Source organism: Callorhinchus milii, unplaced genomic scaffold (genome assembly GCF_018977255.1).
Source record: "Callorhinchus milii isolate IMCB2004 unplaced genomic scaffold, IMCB_Cmil_1.0 Scaffold4, whole genome shotgun sequence".
NCBI lineage: Eukaryota > Metazoa > Chordata > Chondrichthyes > Chimaeriformes > Callorhinchidae > Callorhinchus > Callorhinchus milii.
The window spans coordinates 74,888,849-74,905,180 of NW_024704745.1; the positions used below are offsets into that span (position 1 = coordinate 74,888,849).

The 16,332-nt window shown below is 43.1% G+C and overlaps 1 protein-coding gene across 1 annotated transcript in view; it reads left to right on the plus strand.

Annotated features, from left to right (window-relative positions):
• The window catches only part of LOC103177234 (anosmin-1), a 115,005-nt gene that overhangs the window by 74,089 nt on the left and 24,584 nt on the right, over positions 1–16,332 (plus strand). Inside the window, exons 3-5 of the mRNA XM_042334688.1 lie at positions 3,438–3,500; positions 4,352–4,574; positions 11,855–12,039. Of these exons, the coding sequence (XP_042190622.1) occupies positions 3,438–3,500; positions 4,352–4,574; positions 11,855–12,039 (471 nt within the window). The remainder of the gene's footprint in view (positions 1–3,437; positions 3,501–4,351; positions 4,575–11,854; positions 12,040–16,332) is intronic.

The window sequence follows — 16,332 nt, forward strand, 5'->3', positions numbered from 1 at the left end:
ATAACATTGATCTGTGTGATGTTAACGCTGACTTGAAGTCATGGCTGAAGTTGTCTAAAGGTTGAATGGAGTTGGTTTTCGCTGAGACCGACTGTTTGTTGGGTTCAAGACAAAGTCGGGATGGCTTCTGTAATTCAGTGGATCATTATAAACTGAACAACGTTACATCAATTCTCTTTAACTTTACATGCTCTGAGCACCAGCGATTAATTTCCAAGAAAAACATTTGGCTGTGAAGGATGTCCAGGGAGGATGTCTCGAAGTGTTGCAGAGAGCGAGGTGAAAGCTCGTTGAGTTGCTACCCTGTGTGAGAGGCACTATGTAGATGCAAGTTGTTGTTGTTGTGGTGGTTAAAAGCTCACTCACCGATGGTGGGGAAGATCAGCTAGGGGGACATGAAGCAGGCTGGTGTTTGCTGAGTGAAGGGAGTGGTTTGGACAGTAGGGTTGTAGAGTGGGGGGATTGGGGTGGGGTTGGAGCAGGGGAACGAGTCTGTGGAGGAAGAGAAAGTGAGGAGTGGGGTGGGATGTTGAACAAAGGTTTTAAGTGGGTTTTGAAGGTGGAGAGAATCAGCCGATGGCGACAGAATGCCAAATGTCGCAATTATTGTGGTGTGAGACTAATCTCGCTCTGCTGCTCGCTGGTCACTTGGAAGCAGCTGTGGTTCAGAGCTGACGGGAACTTTGGTCATTCCTTTCCTTACTCTCCCTCAATGAAGATTGGAAAGTAACATATGAGTGATACAGTTCAGAAACTGGCCAATCGACTCAACTAGTACATGGCAGCGCTTTTAATCCACATTGGTCCTCATCCCCTTTCCTCTCTTCCCTTCTGCCTCATAAATGCATCAAGTTCTCCCTTACTATTTGCTTCAACCACAGCTTCCAGGAGTGAGTTCCACACTCTCACCAGCCTCTGAGTGAAGAAGTTCCTCCTTAACTTCCTATTAGATCTACCATTGGCTATTTCGATACCTTCTAGATTTGGACGCACCAACAAATGGAAACAGCTTGTCTACCTTATTGAATCCTTTCGTAATCTTAAACACCGCTCTCTTGTCTCAAATCTAAGAGAAAAATCAGTAAACTTTCCCCCCCAGCTCTGCTCGAACTAGTTGTAAGAGCGTCAATATCCTTGAGAGAGTGTGGTTATTAGTTATTATCAAAACACAGTTAGAGCGATGAATCTAGCAGTTTTAACTTGCCTTAGACTAAAAGAATCACACTGCTGTCTTTCTTTTTATTGTAGCAGTGCATTGTAATGGGATATTGTCCTGCGTTCATCTTCTATATAAATTTATAATAATAAAATGACAATATCTGTCGGCACTTCAACAAGGATCAAAATAACCAATTAAAGTAAAGACATGATTTAAACATCATCGCAAAGGTCTGGTAACTGGGAGTGACCTGGGCATATTTGTTTTCGGGTATCTCCTATCATTCAGGAGTTATTTTCAGTTTTGCGTTTTTCGCTACAGTTACACCTGGTGGCCGCCAAGTCAAAGTGGTGCTGTGGCATCGTGCGTCACAGAGCACGTATGTAGCCAAGTGGCAGGAATAAAATGCAACGCAGACGAAGCTAAGCCGTGGTAACAATAACAAAATTACATTTTTAAAGTGCCGAGTCCTCCCACTGAGTCCTCCCAACAGAGGTCCACCCAGCTGAGTATAGATAAGGATGAAATGTTTCTGTATGTGTCTGTCTGTGTGTCAATCTACATTCCATATTGGATCCTTTGGTTGCAAGTGAAGCTGCAATGGGTCAAACTACACCATTATTAAGAGCTCCAAGATGCGATCCTGCGTGAAGGGTGCTATATAAGCGCAAGTTGTTGCTTATGAGCTACCAACATGCAACCGAACTCTGGATGGAGACCTGTTGAAAGTCTAGGTGAAATCTCATTCCAGGAGCAATTCACTTTACATTTGCTCAATCATGTTGGCAGTCCGAAAGCCCTCTCTCGCTCCTTCTCTTCCCAGAAAATTGAATTGTTTTCGCAGCTGTTAAACGCCAGAAAGAATAAGGAGCAAATGGGGGTAACCAGGATCAGTTATTATTACCTTGCCAGAAAGTGGAAATAAATCCAGCCACCAGGAAGCTATAAATCATCGATTGATGCTGTAATGCAAACCGCTTTAAGATGAAAATAATTCAAGGCCAGCGATCCCATGCCCGTATTCTAGAAAAGCAGCCTAGACCGCGTTATTGGCGATTTGTCTTGCGTCTTGAGTTATACCCAGAGGAACCCTAAAGAGTTGCAGCTGACTTTCTGAAAACTAAATGATTTGTAAGTGATATGTGGACAGGAAGGAAGCCACAGCCTCCAAGCCAGATCAGCTTGGAGATCGATGCAAGGACAAACTATTGTGTCCTGGTGCTTTCACCCGAGCTGAGCAGCGTAAGCCACCCCACCGAGGCCTGCAGGACCATTTTTGCCTTGAAATGTTTAAGGTTGTGCAGGATTATGGCGAATTCTTAAATCTGGACCTAATTTGGAAGCTGGCACCACCTCCTGTGGGCTTCACATGCACTACACAGGAAGTGGCGTCGACTGTGACCTGGCCACCTAAACCCGAACTGATCTTGTGATCTTGTGACCACGTTTTCTGGAAACAGATTAGCCAAACAGTACTTTTCTACAGCGTGAAGTAAGATCGGGGGCTTGGGGCAAATATTGACATGGGTGGGTTGCTGTCAGCTCCCGGTTCTGGCAGCGATCAGAATCAGTAAAGAGGGCACCAACCGGTTGCTAAAGGGCATCTATCAGTCTATTCCGTCTTCCTAGTAACAATAAAAAGAGTTTGTTTTCAGAATATTGTGCAATAAGTACATTTCGCCTCCATGGCTCCAATTTTGATTCTTAGTTTTTGACGACTGAGAGAGAGCTATATTTATCAAAAGTTCTTACTCGTAGGTCTGTTTGAGATGTTTAAATAAACTGCATGCCACGTAATCGTTTACACACATCAACTCAGTGACAAACTTTCATGCACGCGATGAAAGACATCTCCTGTAATAGCCGCACACTCTCGACCAATGTGGTCTTTTAAAAAAAACATAATTAATATTTCAAAACTCTGTGAGTAAGGACTTGTGATCCACCCTGTTTATTTATTTTTCTCTCGCTTTCTCCATCATTTTAAAACTTCTCAGTTGGAAACGAAAAAAAAATGTCCGGTGCCACCCAAAGTGAACCTCAAGGGGGGTCGCTAACCACATCTAAATGACTTAAGACGACCGAAATGCTGGAACAGAGTTAAAAAGATTTTACCAATTTACTTTTTTTTAATAGCGTTCATGTCATGTTTTAGGTAAAAGCACAGGCAGGTGTCTTTAAAGCCTTCCCCCACTTCCACCCCACCTCCCCCTCACCCTCGCCTTGTCTCTTTGATGTGGTTTCTGTCAGTCACCGGTACTTTGTTCTGCTTTCACAGTGCCTGGAGCCTTGTAAAGAATCTTGGGACCTACAGGAGACTCATTGTCAGAGCAAGTGTGAGGTAAGGCCTGCCTGTGGGGCACTTTGTTACCTTATTGCCAACTTTGAAGATGATCAAAATGCCACTTCAATTTGTCGGATTATAGGATTTAAAGGCGATACGGGGGGACGGTGAGAGCGCTCGTGAAACCGCAGTCTTCATTGTAAGGGCTGCACAATCCAGGCTAGAGGCTAATTCACTCAGATCGGTGTCAGTGTACAACATGGCAAACATGTTACGCGGAGCATTAATGCATAAAGAATTCTTTTTCGTGATGAACGTTGAACGACTGGAATTCTATTCCAAAAGAATAATTTGCTGCGTTTTTTTTTAAAACAGAAAAATAAACTGTGAAAGGTCCTTGTTCTCTCACTCAAACAGCTCCACGGTCTCGCCCCACCCTACCTCTGTCACCTCCTACAACCATACTGTCCGGGCTTCTCCCGCTTCGCTCAGTGAACGCTAACCTGCTTCATGTCCACCACCACTAACCACACACCCCCCACCACCCAATGTCCTATCCGCTTCACCCTTGTCGGCCGGGGTTTCAGCCATTCCAACCGTACGAGGTTGACCATTTCCCCCCTCCTCGCTCCCTCCCCTCCCTCCCCTCACCCTGACCATTTCCCCCCTGCTCGGGTCCTGACCCAACTGTGCAGCGCCTTGGGACGTCCTCCTGACGTGAAAGGCGCTTTATAAATGGAATCTTGTTGTTGTTGTACTCTTTGGAACTCCATCCCGGAGTCCCTCCAACTCACTCCCTCCCTCCCTCCCCTCTTTCAAGTTCATCTCAAAATATCCCTCTTTGACAATGCTTCCCCCCCCCCCAACCCCGGGTTGTATTGTACATTGTCTTTGTTTTTTCCCCTCAGTCTCTTTTTCCAAAGAAACACTACGAATGCCTGACCAGCTGTGAGTTCCTCAAATCCATCCAGTCAGTAAAGCAGGGCGACTGTCCCGCCCCAGAGAAGGCCAGCGGCTTTGCGGCCGCCTGCGTGGAGAGTTGCGAGGTCGACACCGAGTGTTCGGGCCTGAAGAAATGCTGTTCCAATGGCTGTGGTCACACTTGTCAGATCCCGCGAAACCTGTTCAGGGGTGGGTATATCGCGCGCTCGAGTACATCAGAAAACTCCTAACAACTCGACCCTGCCTTGTTTCGCCCACAACATATGTAGTCAATTCACTTTACAGTGTATGCAACAACAATAACTTGCACTTATAGAAAGCCCACCAGGCAGGGTAGCATCTCACAGCGCTTAACAGTGGCGGAACCTGACTCCGAGCCGAGGGGGAGGGAGAGCCCTTTCCCCTTGGAGGGACAAGTTATCGGGAGTTTACTGTCTATAAATGCAAGTTGTTGTAGGTGAAATGCTGAGGATGTTTCCCTCACGTCTTCCCAGCTCCTCATTTGAACAATTGCATATTTTAAGAGTTAAGTTTTTTTTAAGAATAACCCTTGCATTTGTTATAGCATCTCACCACGTCGTCTTGACATCTCAAAGAGCTTCATAGAGTTTTACAGTAAAGTGCAGTGACTGTACTTTGTAAGGAAAGGGGATAACCAAAGTTGCACAGAGCAAAGTCCTGCACACATCTATGAAATGAATGACCAATTTTTTTTTCATGCATTGTTGGTTGAGACAACGGGAGTAACTCCCTTCTCTTTTTGGGTAATGCCGTGGAATTTTTAACATCCGTCTAAATTGGCAGAAGGGGTCTCGGTTTCATGTCTCACAGCACCTCTAATACAATTCTTCCCCCAGCATTGCATTGGAGTGTCAACCTAAACTGGGAGTTCAAAGCCCCAATGGGGCTTGAAGCCATAACCCTCTGACTCCAATGTGAGAGCGAGACCAACTGAGTCCCTAGGTTTTTTGTGTGGGGGGAGAAGCAGTAGGAATGTAGCGTTTAAAATGTTCTTACAAGGTTGTCCTTCACTACTTTCTATTAGGATGTCCTAAATAGTGATTAGTTGACAGCTTGAGACAAATAGAGATCGAGCACTGATCTATGATAAAAGAGATTCTGTCGTCCATGCTTTTTCTTCCTCGCCTCCTCCTCAGTCCCACTTAAAGTCTTCCTGTAACATGTATCATTTGTCTCCAGAGGTTACAGCACTGCCTTGTTCTTAGGCTTTCATTAACCCGGACTTTGTGCAAGTTGCTTGAAAGGATTTGGGTTGACCTCTCTTTCATTCAGCCTTTCTTCCCCACCCCCCTCCCACCCCACTCCCAGGCTGTGAGGTTTGTAGCCTCCACCTGGGGAAGCTTCACTGCCAATGATCATTTCCACGACCACGCAACCAAAACTAGGAACACAACTTTATGTGATATTGCAGGCAAGCACCGATGTCCTGTCACTCTCTGCTGCTGGTATGAGGCAAGTGACTCGTCTGTCCACCTCGGTATGAGGCAGGGCATCTCTCCTATCTACTCTGGTACCCTCTCCCCAAATTCTTTACAAGGTTTGTATGTTTAGACCTCTTCGACCGCACTTTCAGTCTCTTCCCCCAACGCCCCCCCACCACCCCCTCCTCCCCGCAGCCCCCCCTACCCCACCCCCATTCCGGCTCAGATGCCCAGACAGTTCTGTAAAGTACTTTTGAGTTATCCTCCCAGAATGAAAGGTACTAGATAAATGTGTATTGTATTAAAGATGATGTTATTATCAAGGGACGTTAGCCAGGAAAATGTGTCAGCTTCAAGCTAATATACACAGACAAAATGTTCAGGCAAATATTTAGTCTCCTCTGCTGCCTTGCGGAGCTTTGCATTAGCAATGCAGGCACCAGACTAAAGCATCGGTAACATGGTAACAGTGCTTTCGACTAAGCATGTCTAAAAGTCCGTGGCACACCATCAACCCTTTTAAATGTTTATGGGCAGTGACAGGATGTTTAAAGAACTGTGTGTTTCAATATGTGAAAGTGAAGTTCATTCGTTATAAGTTATGAACATAATAGAATCGCTTGTGTACATTTTAATAAGGCAGAATGAGACAGGCCTTCAATCCAGGCAGCAATAGATGTAGGAAGTTTAGGAAACCAGTCAAATATTGGCTTCAGGGGATTAGCCAGGACTATTCTAGGTCTCCATCAGGACGGTTTAAAATAGTCCCCAATAAATTACTAATCGTGTAACTGTCAATGTAGCACAATGCAATTTACGTTTATATTGCATTTTATATCGCGCCGTTCATGTCAGGAGATGTCTCAAAGTGCTTGACACTCCTGATGGCACCTGAGCTGGAGGTGGAGCTGAAGAGGATGGGGAGGGGAAAGATGACCTAATGCACGATCAAAGAAGTATAACTTGAAGTAGGCTTAATCATAATAATCTTTGCATTTGATATAGCGCCTTATCATGTCATTGAGATGTCTCAACGCGCTTCACAGAATATATTGTAAAGTGGATTGACTGTGTATTTTGTGGGCGAAACGCGGCAGCCAATTGCACACAGCAGTGTCCCACAAACAGTCGTGGATTGAGTGGCCAATTTTATTATTATTATTTTTTCTTGAAGGATTTATTACCCACAGAAAGCAATTTGCCAATCGACTAACAACCGGGTTCCTACTTACCGCTAGGTAAATAGGTGTGTGGAGTAAGGAAACATACCTAAGGTTTCGCCCTGCCCGGGAATCAAACTCAAGTCTCTCGCTTGGCTTTGAATGTAGGGAGGGAGCGAGTTGGATGGACTCTGGGATGGGGTACCAGATGGTGGGGGTAGAATGCATGTAAACCCATCCACTGATAGTGGGGCGTATAAGCCCGGACTGTTTTTAGTCTAGTCCGTGTTTTCCAATGGAAGGAATTTCACAGCTGAAAGCTTCCAGCTGCAGCTTCGGTGGTTTAGATTCTAAACTACAAAAGAGAAATATGGATCCAGAGTGATTCATAATTTTCCACGCTCTGGCTCACCATTGAGCGAGCAATCTCACAATACGGAGACAGCAGAAGAAAAATAGACGTGAAGCAATTTTGAAAAGTATTTACTTGAAATGTTCTCGGATCAGTTTTGCAGGCTCGTGAGCTGGGTAGAAATGATGGATTAAGGGAGCCGTTTAGATTTCATGGTCTCGCTGAAATTTAATCATTTATCAACATGTATTGTTAACGGTATCCTTGCAGATGTGCGGCTTATTCAATGAAATATTTGAAGGGCTGTAAAGTAAAATGCATTTGGAGCTGTTCAGTACTGATTTATCTTGCAATGAATGAGAAATTTCCCTTCACGTTGATACCAATAAATCGTTGCATTTTTTTCCTTACATTTTGGTGTAGCACTTTTCATGTCAAGAGGATATCTCAAAGCGCTTCACAACATCTTTACTGTGAAACGGTTGTGTATTTGTAGGCAAATGTAGCAATTCATTTGCGGACAGCAGTGTCCCATAAATAGCTATAATGCAAATTACCAATGTTATTTGGAGGATTGTTGGCCAGGACACCAAAAAAACTGCCCATGGGGGTTGAACCCACAACCTTCTGACTCAGAGTGCAAACAACTGTGCCAGCCTGACACACACTCGTGATGAGGAAAATAGCCCTCATAAATAGGTCAAAAGAGTTGCATTTCACAAATCATGAAGATGGAGCTCCAAAATATTCCCTTGTTTAAAACACTGTATTTTCAGATGATCGCAAACAGAACTACAGTACCTTTCATGTACTTATATATTTTCGGAAGAGTATACACAGAACCATTTTCCCTTTGTGATTTGCAGATCTGAAAGTATTATTTTGTGTTTACTTTCTGAAGCCCATATGGTATCTTACATATCTCTACAATCTCTTTCTGATTCTTTTAGGTAGAGTTGTGTCATATGGCAAGGAAACAGACCATTTAGCCCAAATGGTCGGTGCCAGTGTTTATATTCCCCTCTATTTCCTTTGCCCTTATGTATGCATCAAGTTCTATTTTAAATGGGTTGATGCTTTTTGCTTCAACCACAGCTTCCAGCGTTCCACATTCTCCCCACCCTCTGCGTGAAGAGGTCATATGAGTCCAAGCCTCTTATGCAGTAGTTTATTCCCTTCAGGAGAGATGCAGATGCCACTAGCAACAGGGTTGAGAAAACCTTTCCAACTCAGATTCTATGGGCAGTCATTTCTTCTTCTAAAAAAGATGGGGGGTTAGAACTGGCTGTAAACATGGTTGAAGAGGAAGGTTTTCAGGCGGGTCTTGAAAAAGGGGAGAGAGGGAGATGTACTTATGTTACTGGGATGTGGTAATGCATTGCTGTTAGCATGAATCAGTTCCACTGACTGAGACTTAAGCAGTGCGTTTCTCTGCGTCATCCACAACTAAATGAAGGTAGCCTACATAGATCAAAGCATTTATAAATGTCCATGTGATATTAATACGTTGTTTATATTTGTAATGTTTTACTGATATAATAATGCATAAACTAAAATCCAGTGTTAAGTAGATATAGAGCTCAGTACCATTTTTACACAGGGTCTGGCAGATAAGTGCTTAGAATCGTAGAATCTTACAGCACAGAAGGAGGCCATTCAGCCCATCGTGCCTGTGCTGGCTTTTTGAAAGAGCTACCAACTATTCCCACTCCCCCGCTCTTAACCCATAGCCCTGCAACTTTTTAACTACTTATCTAATTCCCTTTTGAAAGCTATTATCGAATTTGCTTCCACCACACTTTGAGGCAGTGCATTCCAGATCGTAACAACTCTCTGGGTAAAAAAAATTCTCCTCGTCTCTGGTTCTTTTGCCAATTATCTTAAATCAGCATCCTCTGGTTACCGACCCACCCGCCAGAGGAAACCGTTTCTCCCTATCTACTCTATCAAAACCCCTCATAATTTTGAACACTTCTATTAAATCTCCCCTCAACCTTCTCTGCTCTAAGGAGAATAACCCAGCATAGAGTGCTTAGGGTGGTTCCTTACTGCTGTGGCACTATGAATATTACAGCAGTACATCAGCACCGTAGTCTTAATCCATATGAGCATCTGGGTTTTCTCCAAGATTACTTCCCTGGCTCAATTTCATTGATAATTAAATATTCCACAAAATGCCAATTAAAATGTGCTTTATAAAGGAAATATGAAAAATTGCTTCTGCAGGGAGAGAGAGAGCTCAATAAAACTGAACACCTAATGCCTTCAGGTGCACAGCTTAGTTTCCCTGCAGGTTACACTCTGCAGTATTTAATGCTAGAGATGAAGATCTAATGTGAAGAAAATAAGTGGTGTCGGACCAGCTTAATAATAATAATAATCCTTGCATTTGATATAGCGCCTTTCAAGTTAGAAGGATGTATAAAAACACTTCACAGGATTTTACTATAAAGTGTTATGACTGGTGCTATGACTGTATATTGTGGGCAGACACTGCAGCCAATTTTCACACAGCAACGTCCCACAAACAGCCAAGAAAGGAATGACCAATTTGACCTGAGGAATTGGTGGCCAAGACACCAGGAGAAAGCTCCATCTCTTTTCAAGTAGTGCCATGTAATGGTGAAGAATTCGTTTGACACGTATTAGACAGAGATTTTTTTAAAATAAACTTTGTGACTGCCCAGAAGGACCGTAAATGGGCTTTTCCAGTCCTCTGCATTCCTCTGCACAAATGTAAGGTTTAACCTTAGGAATAAAGGAACAGAAGTAGACCATTCAGCCCCTCGAGCCTGTTCCGCCATTCGATTAGATCATGGCTCATCTGCACCCCAATTCCAATTACCAGTGAGAACACCAAATCAGTTTTCCAGCCGAAAGGTTTCATTCACAGAAACCTAGAATGAGTTTATCGCACAAATAAATACAGCTGCATTTTTCACAATGCAGCCCTGGAATCAATAAGTTAGAGTTTGCAAACCAGCGAGATAGGTTGCGATGCTGTCATACTTAACTGTCCATAATTAAACACAGGAGAGATGTGCGTTACCGCCTGTGACTGAATGAATCAAGCCCTGATAAAAAACAGAGGTACTGTACTTTCACATGGAAATTGCAATTTTGCTGCATGGTGTAATTAAAAGCGTTACTGGAGATTGCCATCCAAGTTGACAGGAAGGCTAACATGATAAAGATCGCCATCAGGACCTCAATCGCTTCAGGTTCGGTGTATAATTAGAAGTGAACTAACCGTTGAAGTCTGTCACATGCGATGAAAATAAACTATGATCAGCCAGAAAACAAAACCGTATCACCTGGTTCTCAGCTGAAAGAGCCAGTCAATCCTTTTTGTGTGTTACAATCCCTGTATTAAGTATGACAGCTATTTATATGTTTCTGAAGTCTTGCTCTGACCATATACTGTAGCATTGGAGCCCTCAGACACACCTGACTTTAAAATAGTGTACGGTTTACACAACACAGCCCAATGCACACCCTTAGATGCTCTAAATCAGTGATGGCCAACCTGTGGGCAAGAAGTCGCCCCAGGGGTAGTCAGAAAGATGAGTCTTGGTAAGTGCAGGTTTGATCTTTAGTTCCGGGTAGGGCGAAACCCTGGGCAGGTTTCCTTACTCCACACGCCTAATAATAATCCCTCAAGAAGAAAACAATAATAAAATCAGTCACTTCATTCCACGGTTTCATTCCACAAACGTGGGACGCTGCTGTGTGCGATTGGCTGCTGTGTGTCGCCCACAAATATACAGTCAATTCACCTTACAGTATATTCTGTCAAGTACTTTGAGACGTCTAGAAGACGTGAAAAGCACTATATCAAATGTAAGGATTATTATTATAGTTTTCAGTTTTTCCTTGATTGTATATTTCTTGATTTGTGGCATTAATCAAGAAATACTCAATCAAAAAACCACTGCTCTAAATAGTCCAGGCGGATACTCCAGTGGAGTGCTAGAAAGAGCTGCATTGTTGAACCTGCTGTCCTTCAGATGAGATGTTGAACCAAGGTCCTGTCTATCTGTTCAGGTGGACATTAAACATCCTATGGCGCTATATGAAAAATAGTTTCTCCCAATGTCCTGGCCAACAATCCACTAGATAAATTGCTCATTAACTTCATTGCTGTTTGCTGGACTTTGCTGTGCACAAAGTGACTGCCATGTTCTCCTACAGAAGTACACTTTACAGTAAATCCTGTGAAGCATTTTGAGACGTCTCAATGACATGATAAGGCGCTATATTAAATGCAAGGATTCTTAATATTATTTTTAAACACAAAGATTGCATCTTATACACCGTGACTTCAATAAGGTTTTATCTTAGACAAGTTGTAGAATAGTGAATCAAGTTAATAGTGCCTGCAGCTTATCAAATGGAGTCTACAATACAATATTATATTATCGCTTCTCTGCCTTTTGGCTAAGATCAATACTGGTATCTAAATGTTTGTTCCATTCCCTTACGAAACTCTAACTGCCCTTTGTGTCTCTGGTCCAGGTGTCCCACTGAAGCCCAGAAAGGAGCTAAGCTTCGCCGAACTGAAAACGGGAAATCTGGAGATCAAATGGTCTTCGAAGTTCAACATTTCAGCAGAACCAGTCATCTACGTGGTGCAGAGAAGGTGGAACTATGGCATCTATCCCAGCGAAGATGATGCATCCGACTGGCAGACGGTTACACAGGTCAGTTTTGAGAACTATTTTCCATTATAATTTTCCAAAGACCAGTTACATTCCAGAAGAATCCCAACGCACACTCAGGTTTCTCTGAGTCTTGGCTCTTGCTAACCTGCGCCTATTACTCTTTAGCATTAGGAAAGTAGGGTGGATCTCTCAGGGAAAGAGTGTGCATTCTATTCCAAACAGGTGATGAGTTCCAAGCAGTACATGTGGGAGATGTCTGGTTTTCCATGAAAAAAAATTGCTTAAAGACCTCTTGGGAGGATCTCTCAAAGGCATATTGTAAAGTGTAGTGACTGTATTTTTTAGGCGAACACGACCACTGTCTTGTTTTTTTGATGTTGGGTAGACGGCTCACGGAACTCAAACACTCTCAGCATTTCCGATACTGTGTGCATCTTTCTTGTTATCTGTCGCTAGAGAGAAAAGGAGAAACTGACAGTTTCCCAAGCTAATAAGTAATAATATTTGATCTTTGGATTTTTTCTTAATAATCAAATAAGGTGAGTGACTGGGTTTGCATCAGTTTTCAAAGAAAAATATCCTCCCTTGAAGGGAGGAATATTTCTCTTTGCTTGCGAGGCGAGAGTGCTAACCACTGTGCTATGGGACTCCATTGTCAGAAGCCACCGAGTAGCCCAGAATCATAGCAATATACAGCCCATCATGTCTGTGCTGACTGTTTGAAAGAGCAATCCATTCAGTCCCATTCACCTGCCTTTTCCTCATAACCCTGTAAATTATTCCTTTTTAGATATCTCTTTAGTTCCCTCTTGAAAGGTAATATGCCACGACTATTCCACATTCTAACAACTCTCTGTGCGTCAAACAAAATCGTCTAAATCTCCCCATTTTCTATCTTGCCGGCGATTGATGCCCTCTAGACACTGACTCACAGACCATTGAGGAAATAATTTCACTCTATCGACTCTTATCAAAAAAAACCCTAAGAAGTTTAAAGATCTCTATCAGGTCTCCCCTCAACCTTCTTTGTTCCAGACTTCCTTATCATGGGAAGGGAGTGGAATTTCTCTGTGTCTGGCTTAGAATTGTGTTTGATTAAGGCAACCATTTACCAAGGCAAAATCCCATGATAAGCTGACACGTGTCCAGCTGTTGTGACATTTACCGACTTGCTGAGAATCAGAATCTGAAGTCAATAAAAGTTGCAAAGTTTGGAGACACATTTCTAAGAATTTGGTCACTCAATCCACGACCGTTTGTGGGACACTGCTGTGTGCAATTAGCCTTTCGCCCACAAATATACAATCAATTCACTTAACAGTATATTCTAGAAGATGTGATAAGGCTCTATATCAAATGCAAGGATTAGTATTATTATTATTATCTGAGGACTTAAACATACTGCGCTTCTGTGAGATACTTAACATAGGAATCACAGTGTCCGAGATCTGAAATCCCTCCCTCACACTCAAAAAAGGGAAGAAAGCTTCTCTTGGGTCTTGGCTAACAATCCCCCAGATAAAACTGCTCATTGGCTGTTTGTGGGACATTCTTGTGCGTAAAATTAGCTGTCGTGTTCGTTTTCAAAATACACAATGCTACACTCTGCAGTAAATATGGTAAAGCACTTTGAGACGATCTCCCAACATGAAAGGCGCTACATTAAATGCAAGGATTAGTATTATTATTTTTAATTTTAGTAAGCTGGAAATTTCTTAGGAAGGGTTTAAAAACCTGCTTCTAGATTCACCGAGTTGAAGGATTTTCCAAAAATTGCAAAATCTTAAATGTTTAGACAAATGGTCTCAAACCCTAAGGCAATGGTCTTCAGCCCTGAAACTATGAGAGAATTCAGTCCTGTGAAGTGTAGCTTTAAAAGTTGTATAGTCTCTTTGCAACTCAGTGCTTCAATTGCAGTGTTTTATGTTCGTGATTACCATAGGTGTTGTTCAATTCAATCTGTAATTGCAGTCGCCATACAGGGGTTTGCAGTGTGAAAGTAATTCAGTTGCATGCACTGATGCATACTGATTGGAATCTGCCACTTCATTCCTCTTACTGTTGTGCTGTGCGTGTATTTTCTGGTCGCACCACACTGTGCTCTGTTGTGCTATTTTATGACTGTTCCCAGTTTGGACTTGGAATGGGGTGTTGGATAAAGGAACAGGCACACACGACAGCTTTCAATCTTCTGGGTAATAGTAATAATAATCCTTACATTTGATACAGCACCTTATTGTGTTGAAATGTTTCAATGAGCTTCACTGAGTTAATGAGATTTCTGCAAAAGATAGTGACTGTGTATTTGTTGAACTTTGCTACCAATTTGCGTACAGCAGTGTCCCACAAACAGCCGGGAAGGGAACGACCAATTTTTTAACAGCAACAACCACTTGGATACATATAGCGCTCCTCATGCAGGGTACGGTCCCAGAGCGTGTTAATCTGGCGGATTGTCGGCCAGGACACCAGTAAATACTCCCTTCTCTTTTTGAATAATACCATGGGAGATCCTTAATCCGAGCAGGCAACAACAACAACAACAAGATTCCATTTATATAGGCAGACGGTAGCTGGACAATAATAATAATAATAATCCTTGCATTTGATATAGCACCTGATTACGTCTTCAAGACGTTTCAAAATGAATTGACTGTGGTATTTGTGGGTGAAACGCAGCAGCCAACAGCAGTGTCTCAAGGACAGTTGTGGATTGAGTGACCTTATTATTATTATTTTTGAGATTTGGATTTAACATCAGCACTGACAATGCAGTGCCTTCTCCCTGGCACTGCTTTGGAGCATCAGCCTAGGCTACGAGCTCAGTGTAGGTGGCATGGTTTAGTTGAAGGCTTTAAGGATCAGTGGGTTGATCTTGTGAGGAAGTGCGATTGTTTAGTCGTCAGCCAAATAGAAGCTATTGCATTTACAGCGCCTCAGCTCCTGTAGTTTAATGATTGTAATCTGTTTACCGACTGTCAACTTTCCCAAGGGGAGTGTGAGTGCTTTTTTTATTTCAAAGTGCAGAGCACCATAACATGGCAAGATTTATGCTAGCTCTTCATTGTAAGTGCACACACCAGCCGTTTCCCGGGGCTCAAGGCAAAGGAAGCCATAGCAACAACTTGAACAAAACATCCAGGGGAGGTTATGATCTGGTCTCACCATTAACCTAAAGCAAGTTTTCAGATCGTGCAAATGGGAGGGGAGAATTGGATTCATTAATTTGGTGTTAAAATATTCCCCAATTGTCTCCCTTGTTTTATCCCCCCACCTCCTCTCCACACATCGGGTGTCAATTGCGCATCAGTCTGCCTTGGTTCATCTTCCGACATAGCCACACTGCGTTACGTTTGCTCATCCACTTCAACATTAACGTCAACAATTTACATTTATGTAGCGCCTCTCACGCAGGGTAGAGTCCCAGAAAGCTTGACAATTGCCGAGCACGGCACCGAGCCGGGGGGGAGGAGGGGGTGACTGTAGTCATGATCGAAGAGGAAGGTCTTCAGGCGCATCCTGAAGATGGGGCAAGGATGGGGGAGAGAGTTCCAGAGTTTCACGGCCATTTGTGGGACGTTGCTGTGCGCAAATTGCCCCCTGCATTAACTTACAAATATACAGTCACTACATTTTACTCTCGATTCCTGTGAAGCGCTTTGAGGAGTCATGATGAAACGATAAAGCACTGGATTAAATGCAAGGATTTTAGGTGTTATAATTAGTAATGCTCATTGATCACACACACTAAGCAATAGTTTCTCAAAGGATTCCTTAATAATGAAGAGATGGCTGGCTGACTCCACTCTGATGCCATGTACTGGGTATAATGTAGTGGACAACAACAACTTGCAATAATAATCCCTCCAAAACCAAAAACAATAATAAATTGGTCATTTTCAATTTACGACTGTTTGTGGGACATTGCTGTGCGCAATTGGCTGCCGCGTTCGCCCACAAATATACAGTCAACTCACTTTACAGTGTGTTCTGTGAAGCGCTTTGGGACGTCCTCCCGACATGAAAAGCGCTATATCAAATGCAAGGATTATTATTATTATTCTTATTATTTGTATAGCGCCCCTCCTGCAGGGTAGCGTCCCAGAGCGCTTGACAGTGGTGGAGCATGAAGCCCAAGCCGGAGGCACGGTCGAAGAAGAAGGTCTTCAGGTGTGACCTGAAGATGTGGAAGGAGAGGGCAAGATGGAGGGATAGAGTGAGAGTGTCCCACTATATAGTGCCTGAAGGTCAATCTTTACTTCTAGTTCTAAAAAGGAAGGCCTGACCCAGATCTCTTAATAAGTCCCATTGAAAGTCACCACAAATTGAATG